Raw genomic sequence first — 18,163 nt, 5'->3', positions numbered from 1 at the left:
AGTGGTGCTGTGGCTCAAGTGGAAGAGCGCTAACCTTGAGCTAAAGAGCTGAGGGACAGCGCCCAGGCCCAGAGTTCAGGCCCCACAACCGGACCCCCCCCCCCCCAAAAAAAAAAAAGAGTCTCACAGACTTTCCTGCCCAGGCTAGCTTTGAACCGCGATCCTCAGATCTCAGCCTCTGAGTAGCTAGGGTTACAGGCATGAGCCACTGGCGCTGGGCTTTTTACTCTGTCTTGGAAGAAGTATCTCCATTAGATGAGGCACAGGCCTAGCTAAAGGCCAAATTTGGGGAGGTTTCGTAACAATTCACTCTCTACCCAGAAATCGGCTTGTTTAGATATAACAGCCCCCTTTCCACTTGTACTAAACAACAAAATATGAGAGCTGATTATCTTCCATGTCCCAGAAGAGGAGCATGGAATCACCAAATTGTTCTCACTTTGGGACCTTGTCTCCTTTCCATTTCAGGTGGCTAAAGCAGTGACCCAGGCACTAAACCGCTGTGTCAGCTGCCTGCCTGGCCAGCAAGATGTGGATAATGCCCTGAGAGCAGTTGGAGATGCCAGCAAGAGACTCCTAAGTGACTCAGTAAGGGAACCAGGGCATGGAGGGAGCAAAGGAGTCAGGGAACACAAAGTCTTCCGTTCCTACCTCTAGACATCTTTGATCCTGATTTCCCAGCTTTGTCCCCTTCACTCTTCCCAAGCCTTCTGAGCACTCCCCTGACCCTCCTTTCTCAAGCTCACCATTGCATCACTCCCCATTCTTCAGTCTGACTTACTTTCTAACCCTGCAGCTTCCTCCCAGCACTGGGACATTTCAAGAAGCTCAGAGCCAGTTGAATGAAGCTGCTGCTGGCCTGAATCAGGCAGCCACAGAACTGGTACAGGCTTCCCGGGGAACTCCTCAGGACCTGGCTCGCGCCTCACGTCGATTTGGAAAGGATTTCAGCACCTTCCTGGAGGCAGGAGTGGAGATGGCAGGACAAGCCCCGGTATGAAGAGAGAGTGGGTCTGGTTGCATGGTCCTTTTCCAGTACTAGATAGGACACACGTGGATTGGCTCTGGCCCATTGCCTGCCCCAGTCTCTAACAGTGCTTGAATGTATGGTGCTGGAAAAGAAGGTAACCTTCTCACTTTTAACAGAGCCCGAAGGACCAGGCCCAGGTTGTATCCAACTTGAAGGGAATTTCCATGTCTTCAAGCAAACTTCTTCTAGTTGCCAAGGCCCTGTCCACGGACCCTTCTGCTCCCACTCTCAAGATGCAACTGGCTGAAGCTGCCAGGTAAGAGCTAGAAAGCCCAGCTCTGGGGCAAGTGTGAGAAACTGGAGAGAACACATTTCATCCTTAGCAAAAGAGAAACAGCCAGAGACTTCCTATGGATATAAGATCCAGACTATTAACCTACTTGATCAACGTTCTGTCCCCCTGTAGGGCAGTAACTGAGAGCATCAACCAGCTCATCAGCATGTGCACCCAGCAGGCACCTGGCCAGAAGGAGTGTGACAATGCCCTGAGGGAACTGGAGGTAGGCCCTTGCCAAACTAGCTGGGGTTGAGGTTGATAAGGGCATTCTGAGTTTGGGTCTTTAGGAGGTGTCTTGGCTCTCATGTCTCTCTTCTCTACACAGACTGTCCGGGAACTCCTGGAGAACCCAATCCAGCCTATCAATGACATGTCCTACTTTGGTTGCCTGGATAGTGTCATGGAGAACTCCAAGGTAAATGTAGTAGGGAGCCTCAGGAAAAATGGAAGATGGAACACTAAGCCCTAGGCCTAACCCTTGCAATTCTATCTGTTCTTCAGGTGCTGGGTGAGGCCATGACTGGCATCTCCCAAAATGCCAAGAACGGGAACCTGCCAGAGTTTGGAGAGGCCATTTCCACAGCCTCCAAGGCCCTCTGTGGCTTTACTGAAGCGGCTGCACAGGTTATTTCCCTGAGATGGGTTCTTAGAACAGCCCCTGCTTTCCCTGCCCCACCTCTTTTCACATATACATAAAGCAGTTGTAAGGGGGAGGAGTTCATTATGGTAATTCTGTTACTTTTGCTGTGAAATGCTCTCTTTCTGTTTTTGTCTTTTTTAAAAATTTGTGTGTGTGTGTGTGTGTGTCCTTGTGTGTGTCCGTGTGTGTGTCCATTGTGGAGCTTGAACTCACTGGGCACTGTCCTTGAGCCTCTTACTTGAGCCACAGCGCCATTTCTAGTTTTTGAGTGGTTAATTGGAGATGAGTCTCATGGGGACTTTTCTTCCCAGGCTGGTTTCAAACTGCAATCCTCAGATCTCAGCCTTCTGAGTAGCTAGGATGACAGGCATGAGCCACCAGTGCCTAGCAAAGATGCTCTTTAATTTGATGTAGTCCAGTTTGTCAATTTTTGCTCTTCTGGGCAACTAGAGTCCTATTCAGGAAATGTGTACCTGTGCCTATAGCTTCTAGAATTTGCCCCATGATTTCCTGTACTAGTTTTGACATTTCAGACCTTTGAGCTCTTTGACCCAGTTGGAGTTGGTTTTAGTTTGGGGCAGGAAGTAGGGTCAAGTTTCAATCTACTATAGTAGTTTCATAGTTTCAGATGTTACATTTAGATCTTTTATCCATTTTGAGTTAATTTTTATAAAAGGTAAGAAGTAGGGATCTAGTTTCAGTCTCCAACATGTAGATAACCAGTTTTTCCAGCATCGCTGATTGAAGAGACTTCTCTCTCCAGTGTGTTTTAGCTCCTTTGTCAAATATTAGATGTGGTTTTAGTCTTGGGTGTTCTGTATTGTTCCTTTGGTCTTCAAGTCTGTTTTTGTGCCAGTGCCATGCTTGCTTATTTATTTATTTATTTTGCTACTGCAGCTCTGTGGTATAATTTGAAATCTAGTATTGTGATAGTTCCAGCATGATTCATTTTACTCAAAAATATTTTTGCTCCTCATATTCCATATGAATTTTTAGATTGATTTCTGTCAAGAAAAACATTGGGATTTTGATAGTTATTACATTGAATCAGCAGATTACTTTTGCAGATTACAGTATGGCCATTTTTGTGACATACATTGTTAGTCCATGAGCCTAAGAGACTTTCCATCTTCTGATGTCTTCTTCAGTTTGTTTTCTGAAGGTTTTATGATTTTCATCATTACAATGGTCTGTCACTTTCTTGGTTAAGTTATTGCCTAGTTATTTTATTTTTAAGGCTCTATCTTTATGTGTATGTATATGTGACTTTCAAACTTTTTTTAGTGCCATTCAGAATGTGCTTCACTTTTACCCTATGACCCAGCAAACACAAATATACATCTAAATAGAGCAATAACATGTTTTTTTCTTAACTTCCCCTTCCCCCCCCTTTTTTTTGCCAGTCCTGGGGCTTGAACTCAAGGCCTGAGCACTGTCCTGAGCTTCTTTTGCTTCTTTTTCTATCACTTAAGCCACTGCGGCACTTCCAGCCTTTTCTGTTTATGTGGTACTGAGGAATTGAATCCAGAGCTTCATGAGTACTAGGCAAGCACTCTACACTGAGCCACATTCCTAGCCTTTATCCCTTTTGAGACAGTGTCTGGCTATGTGGCCTAGCCTGGCCTCAAAGTCATGGCTCTGCTGTCTCAGTTTCCTGAGTAATGGGATTATAGGCACGTACTGAAAAACCCAATTGGTTGTTTTTACTTTTTAATCTTCTGAGATGTGTAAAACTGTTTAACAAGAGTTTCTTTTTTTCTTTTTTATGGTATAACTATTTCTTGCTATACTTTTATTCATGTAGAACTCAGAAAAATGCTGTTCTTTAATCATTTTACCATTTCCCTTCCCTGTCTCTACTGTCACTTTCTCGCTCACCTGCTATCTTTATTTCTCACCACCACTCTCCTTTTTGTCCTTAGGCAGCATATCTCGTTGGTGTCTCTGACCCTAACAGCCAAGCTGGACAACAAGGGCTGGTGGATCCCACCCAGTTTGCCCGTGCAAACCAGGCAATTCAAATGGCCTGTCAGAGTTTGGGGGAGCCTGGCTGTACCCAGGCCCAGGTAATACAAGGGAACCAATACCACAGGCAAGTCTGGGAAAGGGTGGATCAAACTCAAAGGAAGATGAAGCATGTGTGAGGGAGGGTAAGGTAGAGATCTGTTTGTAACCTTCCACATACGGCTTCTATTTGGGTAACTGTTTTCTTCTGCCATTTTATTTTTTTAGCACTTACTTTTCCAATGAGTGCTAAATTCGCAACTTTTCTAAACATATCCAAGCTTATTTTCCCACTTGCTCTATTTTGTTTCTTCCCTATTAGCTTATCTGTCTTTCATCTTCCCCTCCCCCACATTCAGCTCATCTTTATAAATGTCTTTTCCCCAAATCTTGACTTTTCTGGTGACTCTCTTTCCTATTTTGACATCAAGAGTATTATACTCTATTCCCCAACTGTAAAAATGGTTCCTCCTAGGCAATGTACATTGTCATTACAACTTTTCTGTGTCTCTGTCTCCTCAGGTGCTCTCTGCAGCCACCATTGTGGCAAAACACACCTCTGCACTGTGTAACAGCTGCCGCCTGGCTTCTGCCCATACCGCCAATCCTACCGCCAAGCGCCAGTTTGTACAATCAGCCAAAGAAGTGGCCAACAGTACAGCCAATCTTGTCAAGACTATCAAGGTTCCTGGTGCTTAAATTCTTAGCATCTCCCTGACTTGTCCCGCCATCTCTCCCAAATCCCCCAGTTATTTCCCAAGGCCTTCGGTCACATCCTCTGACTAAGCTCAAGCCCTTTCTAATCCAGACTGGCCATCACTAACTTCTTTCAATCCTTTGAACCATGGAGGGAGGCCTGGGCTATATACCTCATGAGGGCTTCTCTGTTATTTCCAGGCACTAGATGGTGCCTTCACAGAAGAGAACCGTGCCCAGTGCCGAGCAGCCACAGCGCCACTGTTGGAGGCTGTGGACAATTTGAGTGCCTTCGCATCTAACCCTGAGTTTTCCAGCGTCCCTGCCCAGATAAGCCCTGAGGTGAGGCAGTGGGCGGAAAGAACCAACCAGAGAGTATTATCACCTCATCTTGAGGCATCGTGAAACTTAAACCTCCCTGCCTCTCCTCTCCTCAGGGCCGAGCGGCCATGGAACCCATTGTAATCTCTGCTAAGACAATGTTGGAGAGTGCTGGGGGACTAATCCAGACAGCCAGGGCTCTGGCAGTCAATCCCCGGGACCCCCCAAGCTGGTCAGTGCTGGCTGGTCACTCCAGGACGGTTTCAGACTCCATCAAGAAACTTATTACAAGTATGAGGTACTGATGGGTAAAGAATCAGTGTGACTGAAGACAAATATGGTGGCAGATAGGAGGAAGTACTTGTGTCCGATTAGACAGTGTAGTGATGAGGATGCCTGTTCCTCCAGCTTGGGAAGAATTGGGGAATAAAGGCTAGCCTTGTTTAAAGGCGATATTCCTGGTGTAGAACCTGTGATATGTCTGCAGGGACAAGGCCCCAGGACAGCTGGAGTGTGAGACGGCCATCGCAGCTCTGAATAGCTGTCTACGGGACCTAGACCAGGCTTCTCTTGCTGCTGTTAGCCAACAGCTCACTCCCCGTGAGGGAATCTCTCAGGAGGTAAGGACACAGGTAGTGTCTGGGAAGGAAGAGGTTAAGCTTGAGGAGGTAAGGATTGGGCTGAAACATGCCTGTGTGGAGGTAGTTGGAGGCAGTTATTAGGGAAGGAAGGATGCTGGCTGGAAGCATAACTCAATAGTAAGAGGCCTCAGCTACATCTCCTCCACCACCAAAAAGAAAGAAAGAGAGAGACAGAACGAAAGAAAAAGAAAGAAAGAAGGAAGGAAAGGGGGAAAGAAGGGGAAGGGGGAGGGAAAATGGGGTCCTACTAGAGGTCACAGTCGGGGCTGATGTTCACCTCCTCCCCCAGGCCTTGCACACTCAGATGCTTACTGCAGTACAGGAGATCTCCCATCTCATCGAGCCACTAGCCAATGCTGCCAGAGCTGAAGCCTCCCAGCTGGGACACAAGGTATGAGGGAGATATGTGAGGAGCCCTGGGCAGGGAGGGGGAATATAAGAGAGTTTACCTTACCCTCATCCCAACCTCTTGCTTCAGGTGTCCCAGATGGCCCAGTACTTTGAGCCACTCACCCTGGCTGCAGTGGGTGCTGCCTCTAAGACCTTAAGCCACCCGCAGCAGATGGCGCTCCTGGACCAGACTAAAACATTGGCAGAGTCTGCCCTACAGTTGCTGTACACTGCCAAGGAGGCTGGTGGTAACCCCAAGGTAGTGGAGGGGGAGACAGCCTGCTGCTAGTAAGGGTGGGAGAAGCAGGACCAGCATGGCTCCTTCCACTAACTCTCTGTCCCCCACAGCAAGCAGCGCACACCCAGGAAGCCCTGGACGAAGCTGTGCAGATGATGACAGAGGCTGTAGAGGACCTGACAACCACACTCAATGAGGCAGCCAGTGCTGCCGGCGTCGTTGGTGGCATGGTGGACTCCATCACCCAGGCTATCAACCAGGTTAGGATTTCAGGGTGCCCGTGGACACAAGGCTACTCTGGGCCAGGGAAATTAGTAATAGTGGCAGAAATCCTGACAGTTTCCTTTTCCCTCATCCTTCCCTTTCAGCTAGATGAAGGACCAATGGGTGAGCCAGAAGGTTCCTTTGTGGATTACCAAACAACTATGGTGCAGACAGCCAAGGCCATTGCAGTCACTGTTCAGGAGATGGTAAGTTTATGACATTTTAATATGATTGCCCTTGGAAGATTGAGATTTGTCAAAACTTCTCTTCTTCTGTTATCACCAGGTAACCAAGTCAAACACCAGTCCCGAGGAGTTGGGTCCTCTTGCCAACCAGCTGACCAGTGACTATGGCCGACTTGCCTCTCAGGCCAAACCTGCAGCTGTGGCTGCTGAAAACGAAGAGGTGCTTACTTAAACACACACACACGCTCACGCGCACACACGCACACACAGGAAATCCCAGGAGCTTGCACACTCTTACCACCTCTAGGCTGTCAGAAACAGACTTCTCTGGAAAGGGGCAGGGCTCTGCACAGAGACACTCAAAACCTTAAGTCACAGGGATTAAGGAGATAGCTCAGAATCTAGAAACTTCTGGATTTCACTCTTCTTGACTCTGCCTGTCCCCTTTCTTGGCTTGTGGCTGTTTCAGGGCTGTGCTACAAGTCTGTATTCCCTCTGTTCCCTATTTAGTTCTTCCCTGTGACAACCTCACAGAGCTTATCCTTCCCCAGAATCCTGGCTTTCCAAGAAAGCAAGCATCTTAGCAAGACCCATCAACCTCCAAGCCTTCCACAATTTGCCACACAGGGCAAAGTGTAACCTGTGGCACTCTTTCTCAAATACTGAAGCATTAAAGTGCTTCCTTCCTTTCTCCCCACTATGCTTAACACACTCCTTACCAATCAGTGCTTTCACAGTTTCTTTCCATATGTAGTAGGTGACCTACTACTTATACAATATGAACCAGAAAAGTCTACTGGGAATTTGTACAACTCCATTAGCCTATGACACACATTGCTTTTATGTCCTTAGTAACTCCTCCAAGCTCAATGAGGGTACCCTGAGTTCCTCTTGTAAAATCCTTTCTCGTTCCCTCTGCTTGCAGATAGGTGCCCACATCAAACACCGAGTACAGGAGCTGGGTCATGGCTGTGCTGCTTTGGTCACCAAGGCAGGTGCTCTGCAGTGCAGCCCCAGTGATGCCTATACCAAGAAGGAGCTCATAGAGTGTGCCCGGAGAGTCTCAGAGAAGGTGACCAAGCTGATCTTGATGGCTGTGGGGATCCAGGGGTCTTCTCACCCTCCTCCTACTTCCCTGGTCCTCTCCCCTTATCCAGACATGGGTCACCTTTCCCTTGCCCATGGCACTGTGTGACTTTGCATACCCCAGGTCTCCCATGTCCTGGCTGCCCTCCAAGCTGGGAACCGCGGCACCCAGGCCTGCATCACAGCAGCCAGTGCAGTGTCCGGCATCATCGCAGACCTAGACACCACCATCATGTTTGCTACTGCTGGTACGCTCAACCGTGAGGGTGCTGAAACCTTCGCTGACCACCGGTGAGTGGGGTACTGCTATGAGGGATGCAGATAGGTTGGGGTCTGGGCAGGAAGAGGCAGGAGTATCATTAGCTCATGTAAAACTGGATTAGAAACCTTGGACTAGCTGGAGCTGGGAGAGTTATTTGAGAGCTGACTAGGCTGTGCCTCCCCCCAGGGAAGGCATTCTTAAGACTGCGAAGGTGCTTGTGGAGGATACCAAGGTCCTGGTACAGAATGCAGCTGGCAGTCAAGAGAAGTTGGCACAAGCTGCCCAGTCCTCTGTGGCCACCATTACCCGCCTTGCTGATGTGGTCAAGCTTGGGGCAGCTAGCCTGGGAGCTGAGGATCCTGAGACCCAGGTACCTATTTGACACCCCTGATTCTGGCCAGACCCACTTCCTATACCCTTCCCATGGACCAGAACTTCCTCTCCCACACAGGTGGTGCTGATCAATGCCGTGAAAGATGTAGCCAAGGCCCTGGGAGACCTCATCAGCGCAACAAAGGCAGCAGCTGGCAAAGTTGGGGATGACCCTGCAGTGTGGCAGCTGAAGAACTCTGCCAAGGTTTGGGGGAATGAACCAGCATCAGGAGGGGGGCAGTTAATGCCCTTCCTCCTGCTCCTTAAAATGACCCCTGCTCCCACTCATCTGCTGGCCTTAGGTTATGGTGACCAATGTGACATCATTGCTGAAAACAGTGAAGGCTGTGGAAGATGAGGCCACCAAAGGCACACGGGCGCTGGAGGCAACCACAGAACATATACGGCAGGAACTGGCAGTAAGCACAAGCCTGGGGAATCAGAGACAAGGCTGGGGAGAGGGAACATAATAGACTGTTAGCATGTACCCCAGTTGGATTCATAAAAATAGGAAGTCACATAAATTCTCTCATCACCAAAGTTTTCCCATGGCCTTTCCCTTTCTCACTTATTATCTCCTTGGTTGTTATTTTGGGGTTTTTGGGAGGGAGTAAGGGAGTTGATGGTACTAGGGTTTGAACTTGAGGCCTTAAGATCACTCAGTCTGGGGCTGGGAAGGTGGCTCGGTGGTAGAGCGCTTGCCTTGCATGCCTGAGGCCCTGGGTTCGATTCCTCAGCACCACATAAGCAAAAAGAAAAAAAAGCAGGAAGTGGCGCTGTGGCTCAAGTGGTAGAGCGTTAGCCTTGAGCTGAAGAGCTGAGGGACAGTGCCCAGGCCCAGAGTTTAGGCCCCACGACCGGACCCCTCTCCCCCACCCCCCCCATAAAAAAAAAGATCACTCAGTCTGCTTGCTCAGTTGGTACTGTACCACTCAAGTCATACCTCCTATTTTTGCTTATTATTTTGAAAATGGAGTCTAGCAGACCTTTCTACCCAAGCTGGCTTCAAACCATACTCATCCAGATCTCAGCTTGCTGAGTATCTAGAATTACAGACTTGAGCCACTGGCTTCTGGCTGACTCCTTAGCATCTGATGACTGTCTTCTTTTACTACCATATTCCCATTTGTTCCAGTCACTAAAGGCATTGTAGTTGCCACATTCCGTGCCACCTTCCTGGTCTCCATCCTATTCAGACATTTCCATAGCATTTGGCTCTGCTAATAAGTTATTCTCTAAAGTTCGTTCCACCTTTGGCTTTCTTTTTTTTTTTTTTGGTCATGGGGCTTGAACTCCCTGGGCGCTGTCCCTCAGCTCTTCAGCTCAAGGCAAGCGCTCTACCACTTGAGCCACAGTGCTACTTCCGGTTTTTTGGTGCTTAATTGGAGATAAAAGTCTCACGGACTTTCCTGCCCGGGCTGGCTTTGAACTGTGATCCTCAGGTCTCAGCCTTCTGAGTAGCTAAGATTACAGGTGTGAGCCACCAGTGCCCAGCTACCTTTGGCTTTCTTGATACAGCCTTTCTATTTGTCTCTCAGTATCTCTTCAGTAGCCTTCATTAAATCACCTTCAACTTAGGAAATATGGAGACACATTTACTGTAGAATTTCATTTATTTTCCCTCTCAAACACCAACATCCATTTCTGACTTTATCTCAACTGCCTTTTGATATCACCATCAATGCCTCCTTCCAGCTGTCCTGCCAGATGTGACATTTCCCATGAATGATAGTCACAACCCCTAGTGGTAGAGTCCTCCTCATCTTTGACCTGCCTTTGTCACATCAAAGTCATTGCCAAGTCTTTGGGCTCACCTACTCCATTCCCTTTTATTGTCATCCCTACTTTCTAGTCCATGTGTCAGTAGCTCTATATACACTTTCATTAGTTCTCTCTCACTCTGCCTGCTAGATCAGCTTTCTACCTAGTGTCCTTGTTTCAGTTTCTTGCATTCCTCTCTGCTTCTCCAATTCCTAAACTCTTCTGATGTTTTTGTTGTTACCTTAGAAATATCCAAATTGGAGTTCTTTTCTTCCCTTCCTTTCCTTTCCTTCCTTTCCTTTCCTTCCCTTTCCTTCCTTTCTTTCTCTTTCATTCTTTCTTCCTTTGTTCTTTCCTTCTTTCTTTCTCTCTCTTTTTCTTTCTTTCTCTTTGCTTTCTTCCTCTCCTTCCCTTTCCATTCCTTTTCTTTTTTTGGTTGTGGGGCTTAAACTCTGGGCCTCAGCGCTGTCCCTCAGCTCTTCAGCTCAAGGCGAGCACTCTACCACTTGAGCTACAGCGCCACTTCCAGTTTTCTAGTGGTTTATTGGAGATAAGAGTTTCACGGACTTTCCTGCCCCGGCTGGCTTTGAACCTCGATCCTCAGATCGCAGCCTCCTGAGTAGCTAGGATTACAGGCGTGAGCCATCAGCACCGGGCTTCATTCCTTTTCTTTCCTTTCTTCTCTCTCTCTTTTTTCTGGTACTGGGGCTTGAACTTAGTCTTGCACTCTCACTCATCTTTTTTCTCTTATGGCTGGTACTCTACCATTTGAGCTATGCTTCCGTTCTTTTTTTTTTTTTTTCTGGTTAATTGGAGTTGAGTCTCTTGGATTTGTCTGCCTGGACTGACTTTGAACCTTCCCCATCTCTCTCACCACCACCTTGTCCAAACCACATCACTCTGAAGTTGGTTCACGCAGTAACCTGTCTGATTTCCACTATGTAGTAGTTGCCCCTCCAATTCATCTTTTCTACACAGCAATCAGAATTACTTGTTAAAAATAAATAAATCAGGTTGGGCTCCAGTGGCTCAGGCCTGTAATCCTAGCTATTCAAGAGGCTGAGATCTGAGGATTGAAGTTCAAAGCCAGCCTACGCAGGAAAGTCCCTGAGACTCTTATCTCCAATGAACCACTAAAAAACCAGATGTGATGCTGTGTCTCAAATGGTAGAGCACTTACCTTGAGCCTGAAGAGCTGAGGAATAGCACCCAGGCCCAGAGGTCAAGCCCCACGACCAACAAAAAAGAAAAAAAAAATCAGGGCTAGTAATACAGCAAGTATGTGAGATGTGAGGCCCTGGATTGGATCCCCAACACAGCCAAAACATAGACATGTATATGTATGTTTATACACTTATATGTGGGAACATATATACAGATATATATATACACATACATATAAACATGTATACGTATATGTGTATAGGTAATATATATTATATAGTATGATATGTATGATATATAGCTATAATATATAATATATTATATAACTATATATAGTTATATTATATATCATATATAGTTATATATAAATATATATATGATATATATAACTATAGATATTTAATATATATACATGAGATTATGTTACTTTGCTGCTTAAAATTCACTAGTGAGCTGAGTATGGTGGTACACACCTGTAATCCTAGCACTCAAGAGGCAGGAAGATCAGGAGTTCAAGGCTTGCCTGGGCTATATATCAAGATGCTGTCTCCAAATAAATAGCCTACTAATGATAGCCCCTGCCAACTTCTCCAGTGCCATGTATTTGACTCCTTTCTGTACCCCCATTAAACTTTGTCAGTTTGTTTTTGGGTTTTTTTGGTCATAGGACTTGAACTCAGGGCCTAGGCACTCTCCCTAAGCTCTTTTGCTCAAGGCTAGTGCCCTACCACTTTGAGCCACAGTTCCACAGTTCCACCTCCAGTTTTCTGGTAGTTAATTGGAAATAAGAGTCTACCTAGGCTGGCTTTGAGTGTGACCCTCAGATCTCAGCCTCCTAAGTAGCTAGGCTTACAAGCCTATCTGTTTTGTTGATCATATTCAGGACATTGTTATGCTAAGCAACAGTGCTTTTCCACTGAAATACTCTCAGCCTTTATCAGTTTTGCCTTCCTTCCTCCCTTCCCTCCTTTCCTCCCTCCCTTACTTCCATGGTGCTGAAGACCAAATCCAGGGCCGCACGCATGCTAAATGTTTACTCTTCTAAGCTGTACAGTCAGAAACAATGATCAAGTATCTTCTATTAGCTGTGATAGAGAGAAACATCTATAGGACTTGGCAGAGAATCTAACCTATGTAGTTCAATCTGACCTAGAACTGACCAGGCCTGCCTTAACTCTTGGATGCTAGGATTACAGGCATAGAGGGAATGCTTATTGAAAGACCATATGATTGAGTTTTTTTTTTTTTTTTTGCCAACCTGAGGCTTGAAGTCAGGGCCTGGGAACTGTCCCTGTGCTTCTTTGCTCCAGGCTAGCACTCCACCACTTGAGCCACAGCACTACTTCTGACTTTTTCTGTTTATGTGGTACTGAGGAATCGACCCCCAGGGCTTCATGCATGCTAGGCAAGCACTTTGCCACTAAGCCACTTTCCACTGATTGGGTGTCTTGATGGACTGAATATTTCCTTCACATCTACATTTTCAGGAAGTTTGGATAATAATTTTTAAATATCTAAATTGAAGAAAATCTAATTAATTAGAATATGTGTGAACATAAGTTATTTACTTGTATAGTCTTTAGATAAAAGAGTTCAAGTCCTGAGCCGGGCGCTGGTGGCTCACGCCTGTAATCCTAGCTACTCAGGAGGCTGAGATCAGAGGATCACGGTTCAAAGCCTGCCCGGGCAGGAGAGATTGTGAGACTCCTATCTCCAGTAAACCACCAGAAAACCAGAAGTGGCGCTGTAGCTCAAGTGGTAGAGCGCTGGCCTTGAGCTGAAGAGCTGAAGGACAGTGCCCAGGCCCAGAGTTCAAGCCCCACGACCGACAAAAAAAAAAAAAAAAGAGTTCAAGTCCTGGTCTCAGACCAAAATAAAAAAAAGATAAAAGTTTATAAATATCCAACATAATTTTTTTTTTTTTGGTTCAGTCATGGGGCCTGAACTCTGGGCCTGAGCGCTGTCCCTCAGCTCTTCAGCTCAAGGCTAGCGCTCTACCACTTGAGCCACAGCGCCACTTCCTGCTTTTTTTTCTTTTTGCTTATGTGGTGCTGAGGAATCGAACCCAGGGCCTCAGGCATGCAAGGCAAGTGCTCTACCACTGAGCTACCTTCCCAGCCCCCCAACATAATTTTTTTTAACATTCCTATTAATGAGTAAACAGCCAGGCACTGTGGCTCACACCTGTAATCCTAGCTACTCAGAAGGCTAAGATCTGAGGATCCCAGTGTAAAGCCAGCCTAGGCAGGAAAGTCCATGAGACTCTTATCTCCAGTTAACCACCAGAAAACAGTAGCCTTGAGCAAAATAGCTCAGGGATAGCAACTAGTCCCTGAGTTCAAGCCCCACAACCAACAACAGCAGCAACAAACAAACAAAACCACATGAGTACCGAGTACTGTCTTCAAATTTCAGCCATTGTAAAATCTTTTTATTCTTTCCCAATAGGTTTTCTGTTCCCCAGAACCACCAGCCAAGACTTCTACCCCAGAAGATTTCATCCGAATGACCAAGGGTATCACCATGGCAACAGCCAAAGCGGTTGCCGCTGGTAATTCCTGTCGCCAGGAGGATGTCATTGCCACAGCCAATCTGAGCCGCCGTGCTATCGCAGATATGCTTCGGGCTTGCAAGGTAAGAATAAGGCAGCCGCCGGGCGCTGGTGGCTCCCGCCTGTAATCCTAGCTACTCAGGAGGCTGAGATCTGAGAATCTCGGTTCAAAGCCAGCCCAGGCAGGAGAAACCGTGAGACTCCTATCTCCAATAAGCCACCAGAAAACCGGAAGTGGCACTGTAGCTCAAGTGGTAGAGCGCTCGCCTTGAACTGAAGAGCTGAGGGACAGCACCCAGGCCCAGAGTTCAAGCCCCATGACCGACAAAAGAAAAAAAAGAATAAGGCAGCCTTGATGTGGAACATGAAGGCAGCACAACCACAGGGGTTTGGGAGCTCCAGAGTTCTTTGGGATTCTAAAGCTTCCATGTGACTGGACACAGGAAGCAGCTTACCACCCGGAAGTGGCCCCTGATGTACGGCTTCGAGCCCTGCGCTATGGCCGGGAATGTGCCAATGGCTACCTGGAACTGCTGGACCATGTGCTCCTGGTAAGGAGGGCATTGTTTGTTCCTCATTCCAGCCTTCCTATTCTCTTCCCAAAAGCCTCAGGCCCAGTCCACTCATGTTTTTCTCAAATTCTTTCCCTACCCTACTATCGGTTTCTCAAGTCCAGTATTATTTCTAGGACCCCACTGATCTTACAGTTTTCTCCCACTCATCTCTTCCTCTTTTCTTGTCTCCTCTCTTCTCATCTGACCTCCCCCTTCTCTACCTTCATCATTTCTTCTCTCTTACCATTTCATCCTTTTCCTGTCCCTTGTCAGCCGGTGAGTGACACAGCATGATGCATGAGTGTGCTTAGATCCGAGTGTGGTGTTTGAGGGCTATACTGTAGAGAGTGCTCGGGATGGGGGTCAGGGGCATAATCCAACCTGTTTCATAGATTAGGGTGGAACTTAATACCTGATACCCTTTGTTCCCTGTCTCCTACTTTCCCAGACCCTGCAGAAACCAAACCCAGAACTGAAGCAGCAATTGACAGGACACTCAAAGCGGGTGGCTGGCTCAGTCACGGAGCTCATCCAGGCTGCTGAGGCCATGAAGGGTGAGGAATGGCCAGGGAGCTCTGGGCTAGCATCTTTCCATAGTTGCCATAGGAGCCAGGGTCAGTGGTTCTCATCTTGCTCTGCCTCAGCCTCCTCCTACCCCCTTCATCCCATCAGGAACAGAATGGGTAGACCCAGAAGACCCCACAGTCATCGCTGAGAATGAGCTCTTAGGAGCTGCAGCTGCCATTGAGGCTGCAGCCAAAAAGCTAGAGCAGCTGAAGCCCCGGGCCAAACCCAAGGTCAGTCCTGCGCCTCACACCTACCCTCAGAAGAGCAGGTGATTCCTATCTCTGTCCCCTGTCTGTGACTCTGTCTGCATCATGTGTGTCTTCACTGCAGGAGGCAGATGAGTCTTTGAACTTTGAGGAGCAGATACTGGAAGCTGCTAAGTCCATTGCAGCAGCCACCAGTGCACTGGTAAAGGCTGCATCCGCTGCCCAGAGGGAACTGGTGGCCCAAGGGAAGGTAAGTACTTAAATACCCAGAAGAATGGAGATAGGGCAGCTGCTCCATTCTTGTGCCCCATCCCCAGAGGAGAGGCTCTGAAGAAGAAGAGCGTGTGTCTTTAATTGTTGCCTTTCTCGTAGGTGGGCGCCATTCCAGCCAATGCACTGGATGATGGGCAGTGGTCCCAAGGCCTCATTTCTGCTGTGAGTACACAGTAACCACTAGGTCTCTCGAAGTTTAGGAGACTTAAGGAGGCTAGAAGACAATGAACTGGGTAAGAGGCAATATTTTAATCTATTTCCCTCTGCTTTAGGCCCGGACAGTGGCTGCAGCTACCAACAATCTGTGTGAAGCAGCCAACGCAGCTGTCCTAGGCCACGCCAGCCAGGAGAAGCTCATCTCCTCAGCCAAGCAGGTAGCTGCTTCCACAGCCCAGCTCCTCGTGGCTTGCAAGGTCAAGGCTGACCAGGACTCTGAGGCAATGAAACGCCTTCAGGTAAGGACCCCTGACGCACTCCGCTATCTGTTGGACTTCACTGCTTTAAATCCTCACCCAGAAGCCATATTTCTGTGAGGAAGTTGATGAACCCTGTTAGGGACTCTTAAGTTCTTTTTTTTTTTTGGGGGGGGGGGTCGGTTGTGGGGCCTGAACCCTGGGCCTGGGCGCTGTCCCTCAGCTTTTCAGCTCAAGGCTAGCGCTCTACCATTTGAGCCACAGCGCTACTTTTGGCTTTTTCTGCTTATGTGATGCTGAGGAATCAAACCCAGGGCCCCATGCATTCAAGGCAAGCGCTCTACTGAGTCACCTTCCCAGCCCCGACTCTGAGTTCTTAACTCATGCTTCTTAACTCAGGCTGCTGGTAACGCAGTGAAGCGAGCCTCGGATAACCTGGTGAAGGCGGCCCAGAAAGCTGCAGCCTTTGAAGACCAGGAGAATGAAACAGTGGTGGTGAAGGAGAAGATGGTTGGGGGCATTGCCCAGGTGAGCCACTCAGAAAGGCACTGTCAGGAGGCCAAACCCATTGTCTGCACTCTCTCCCAGCCTCCCACCCTTTATGCCTTACTTGCTAGTTGAGTCTCCATCCTTCATTCCTCAGATCATTGCAGCACAGGAAGAGATGCTTCGGAAGGAACGAGAGCTGGAGGAGGCACGGAAGAAGCTGGCCCAGATCCGGCAGCAGCAGTACAAGTTCCTGCCTTCAGAGCTTCGAGATGAGCACTAGGGAAGCCACTTCTATTTAATGCAGACCCAGCCCAGAGACTGTGCCTGCCACTACCAAAGCCTTCTGGGCTGTCAGGGCCCTACCTGCCCAACCCCAGCACTCCCCAAAGTGCCTGCCAAACCCCGGGGCCTGGCCCTGCCCAGTCCCACTGCACATGCCCTATTCTCTCCCTGATTCCAAGTGCCTTTTTATACCCTAGGCCCTCTAAGTGCCTGCCCTTTCCCAGAGTATTAACGCTCCGAGAGTATTATTAACGCTGCTGTACCTCAGTCTGAACCTGTCAGGGACCCAGCCCACTCAGCCCTGCCAGCAGCTTCCAGCCAGCGCCCACAGCCTCATCCGCTCTCAACTCATCCCTATTTGATACTACTTTTCCTCCACCCCAGCTATGTCTGGGACTGCAGGGTTGTAAGCCCCAAACAGGTCATGGTCCAATAAAGATAATTCTACCTAGCTTTGTGATGCCTGGCTTTGTGAGGAGGTTTGAGATCCTCCCAGGACAGTAGGGGAGAATAAAACTATTTTGTGTCACCCAAAAATGACACAAAATAGTCATGTGAAGTGGCAGTGGGGGAGATAAGCAATCTGCCCTATTAGGCCCCTTCCTCCTCCCTGCACCCAGATTTCTAAATTATCCTAGTCTGAGAGCTATGCCTAAAAGGCCATGCTCCTGTTGTCCCTGCCTCCCTGGCCAGTGTCTAAGCCTCACCAAGTGTCATTCTTCTGTTGCTAGGGTAGCAGCTGCCACTGCTCATTGTGGCTACCAGGACACTTTGTTCTTCATAGCTACTTAGAATATGTAAACAGAGTCCCCAGCCAAATTCAAATCTTCAAAAGTAGCTTTGCTAAAAAAGAATAGCCTATAAAATGTAAACATCTGAGCCTAAGATAACTGATCGCACAACTGGTGATAGCAGTTAGCAAGCAAAATGTCCAGCCTAATGAGTTACCAAGAAAAATACCCAGCCTGATGAGTTGGAGCACTCCTTAGAAGAGACTAAAGGAGGGCCGGGCGCTGGTGGCTCACGCCTGTAATCCTAGCTACTCAGGAGGCTGAGAGGATCGCGGTTCAAAGCCAGCCCGGGAAGGAGAGACAGTGAGACTCCTATCTCCAATAAACCACCAGAAAACCGGAAGTGGCACTGTAGCTCAAGTGGTATAGCGCTCGCCTTGAGCTGAAGAGCTGAGGGACAGCGCCCAGGCCCAGAGTTCAAGCCCCACGACCGACAAAAAAAAAAAAAAGAGACTAAAGGAAAGGCCTAGATGCTTAGCACAGGTGTGAAGCTTGAGTTGGTGGGGCAGAGCTCCCCTAGTGGCCACCTTGTTCAACTGACCAATGATCAAGGTTCAGTGTGAGGGTAGTGGTGCTTCCACTTCAGCATTCACCCCCCTCTGCTGCTTTTGGACTCCAGCAGTCCTCTTGGGTCAGCCACTTCTTATGCATAATTCTTTAGCCAACTCTTCCTCAGTATGTCTCCAAGTAGAACACAAACACTAAT

The 18,163-nt window shown here is 47.9% G+C and overlaps 1 protein-coding gene across 2 annotated transcripts in view; it reads left to right on the top strand.

Moving 5' to 3' along the window:
- Tln1 (talin 1) overlaps positions 1-17,119 on the top strand; it is a 36,888-nt gene extending 19,769 nt beyond the window's left edge. For both annotated transcript variants that reach the window (XM_013026609.1, XM_013026607.1), the window contains 30 exons: positions 469-588; positions 797-994; positions 1,147-1,286; positions 1,437-1,530; positions 1,633-1,722; positions 1,809-1,931; positions 3,870-4,013; positions 4,474-4,635; positions 4,849-4,989; positions 5,085-5,266; positions 5,456-5,588; positions 5,899-6,000; positions 6,088-6,258; positions 6,348-6,497; positions 6,606-6,707; positions 6,787-6,906; positions 7,612-7,758; positions 7,897-8,063; positions 8,221-8,404; positions 8,486-8,611; positions 8,709-8,825; positions 13,780-13,965; positions 14,326-14,433; positions 14,885-14,990; positions 15,109-15,233; positions 15,334-15,459; positions 15,582-15,644; positions 15,755-15,937; positions 16,295-16,423; positions 16,539-17,119. In XM_013026609.1, the coding sequence (XP_012882063.1) occupies positions 469-588; positions 797-994; positions 1,147-1,286; positions 1,437-1,530; positions 1,633-1,722; positions 1,809-1,931; positions 3,870-4,013; positions 4,474-4,635; positions 4,849-4,989; positions 5,085-5,266; positions 5,456-5,588; positions 5,899-6,000; positions 6,088-6,258; positions 6,348-6,497; positions 6,606-6,707; positions 6,787-6,906; positions 7,612-7,758; positions 7,897-8,063; positions 8,221-8,404; positions 8,486-8,611; positions 8,709-8,825; positions 13,780-13,965; positions 14,326-14,433; positions 14,885-14,990; positions 15,109-15,233; positions 15,334-15,459; positions 15,582-15,644; positions 15,755-15,937; positions 16,295-16,423; positions 16,539-16,664 (4,065 nt within the window). In that variant the 3' untranslated portion in view covers positions 16,665-17,119. The remainder of the gene's footprint in view (positions 1-468; positions 589-796; positions 995-1,146; positions 1,287-1,436; positions 1,531-1,632; positions 1,723-1,808; positions 1,932-3,869; positions 4,014-4,473; positions 4,636-4,848; positions 4,990-5,084; positions 5,267-5,455; positions 5,589-5,898; positions 6,001-6,087; positions 6,259-6,347; positions 6,498-6,605; positions 6,708-6,786; positions 6,907-7,611; positions 7,759-7,896; positions 8,064-8,220; positions 8,405-8,485; positions 8,612-8,708; positions 8,826-13,779; positions 13,966-14,325; positions 14,434-14,884; positions 14,991-15,108; positions 15,234-15,333; positions 15,460-15,581; positions 15,645-15,754; positions 15,938-16,294; positions 16,424-16,538) is intronic.
- Positions 17,120-18,163: the final 1,044 nt, after the last annotated feature.

This window comes from Dipodomys ordii, unplaced genomic scaffold (assembly GCF_000151885.1).
Source record: "Dipodomys ordii isolate 6190 unplaced genomic scaffold, Dord_2.0 Scaffold95, whole genome shotgun sequence".
In the NCBI taxonomy this organism is placed as follows: domain Eukaryota; kingdom Metazoa; phylum Chordata; class Mammalia; order Rodentia; family Heteromyidae; genus Dipodomys; species Dipodomys ordii.
This window is presented reverse-complemented; position numbering and strand designations above follow the sequence as displayed.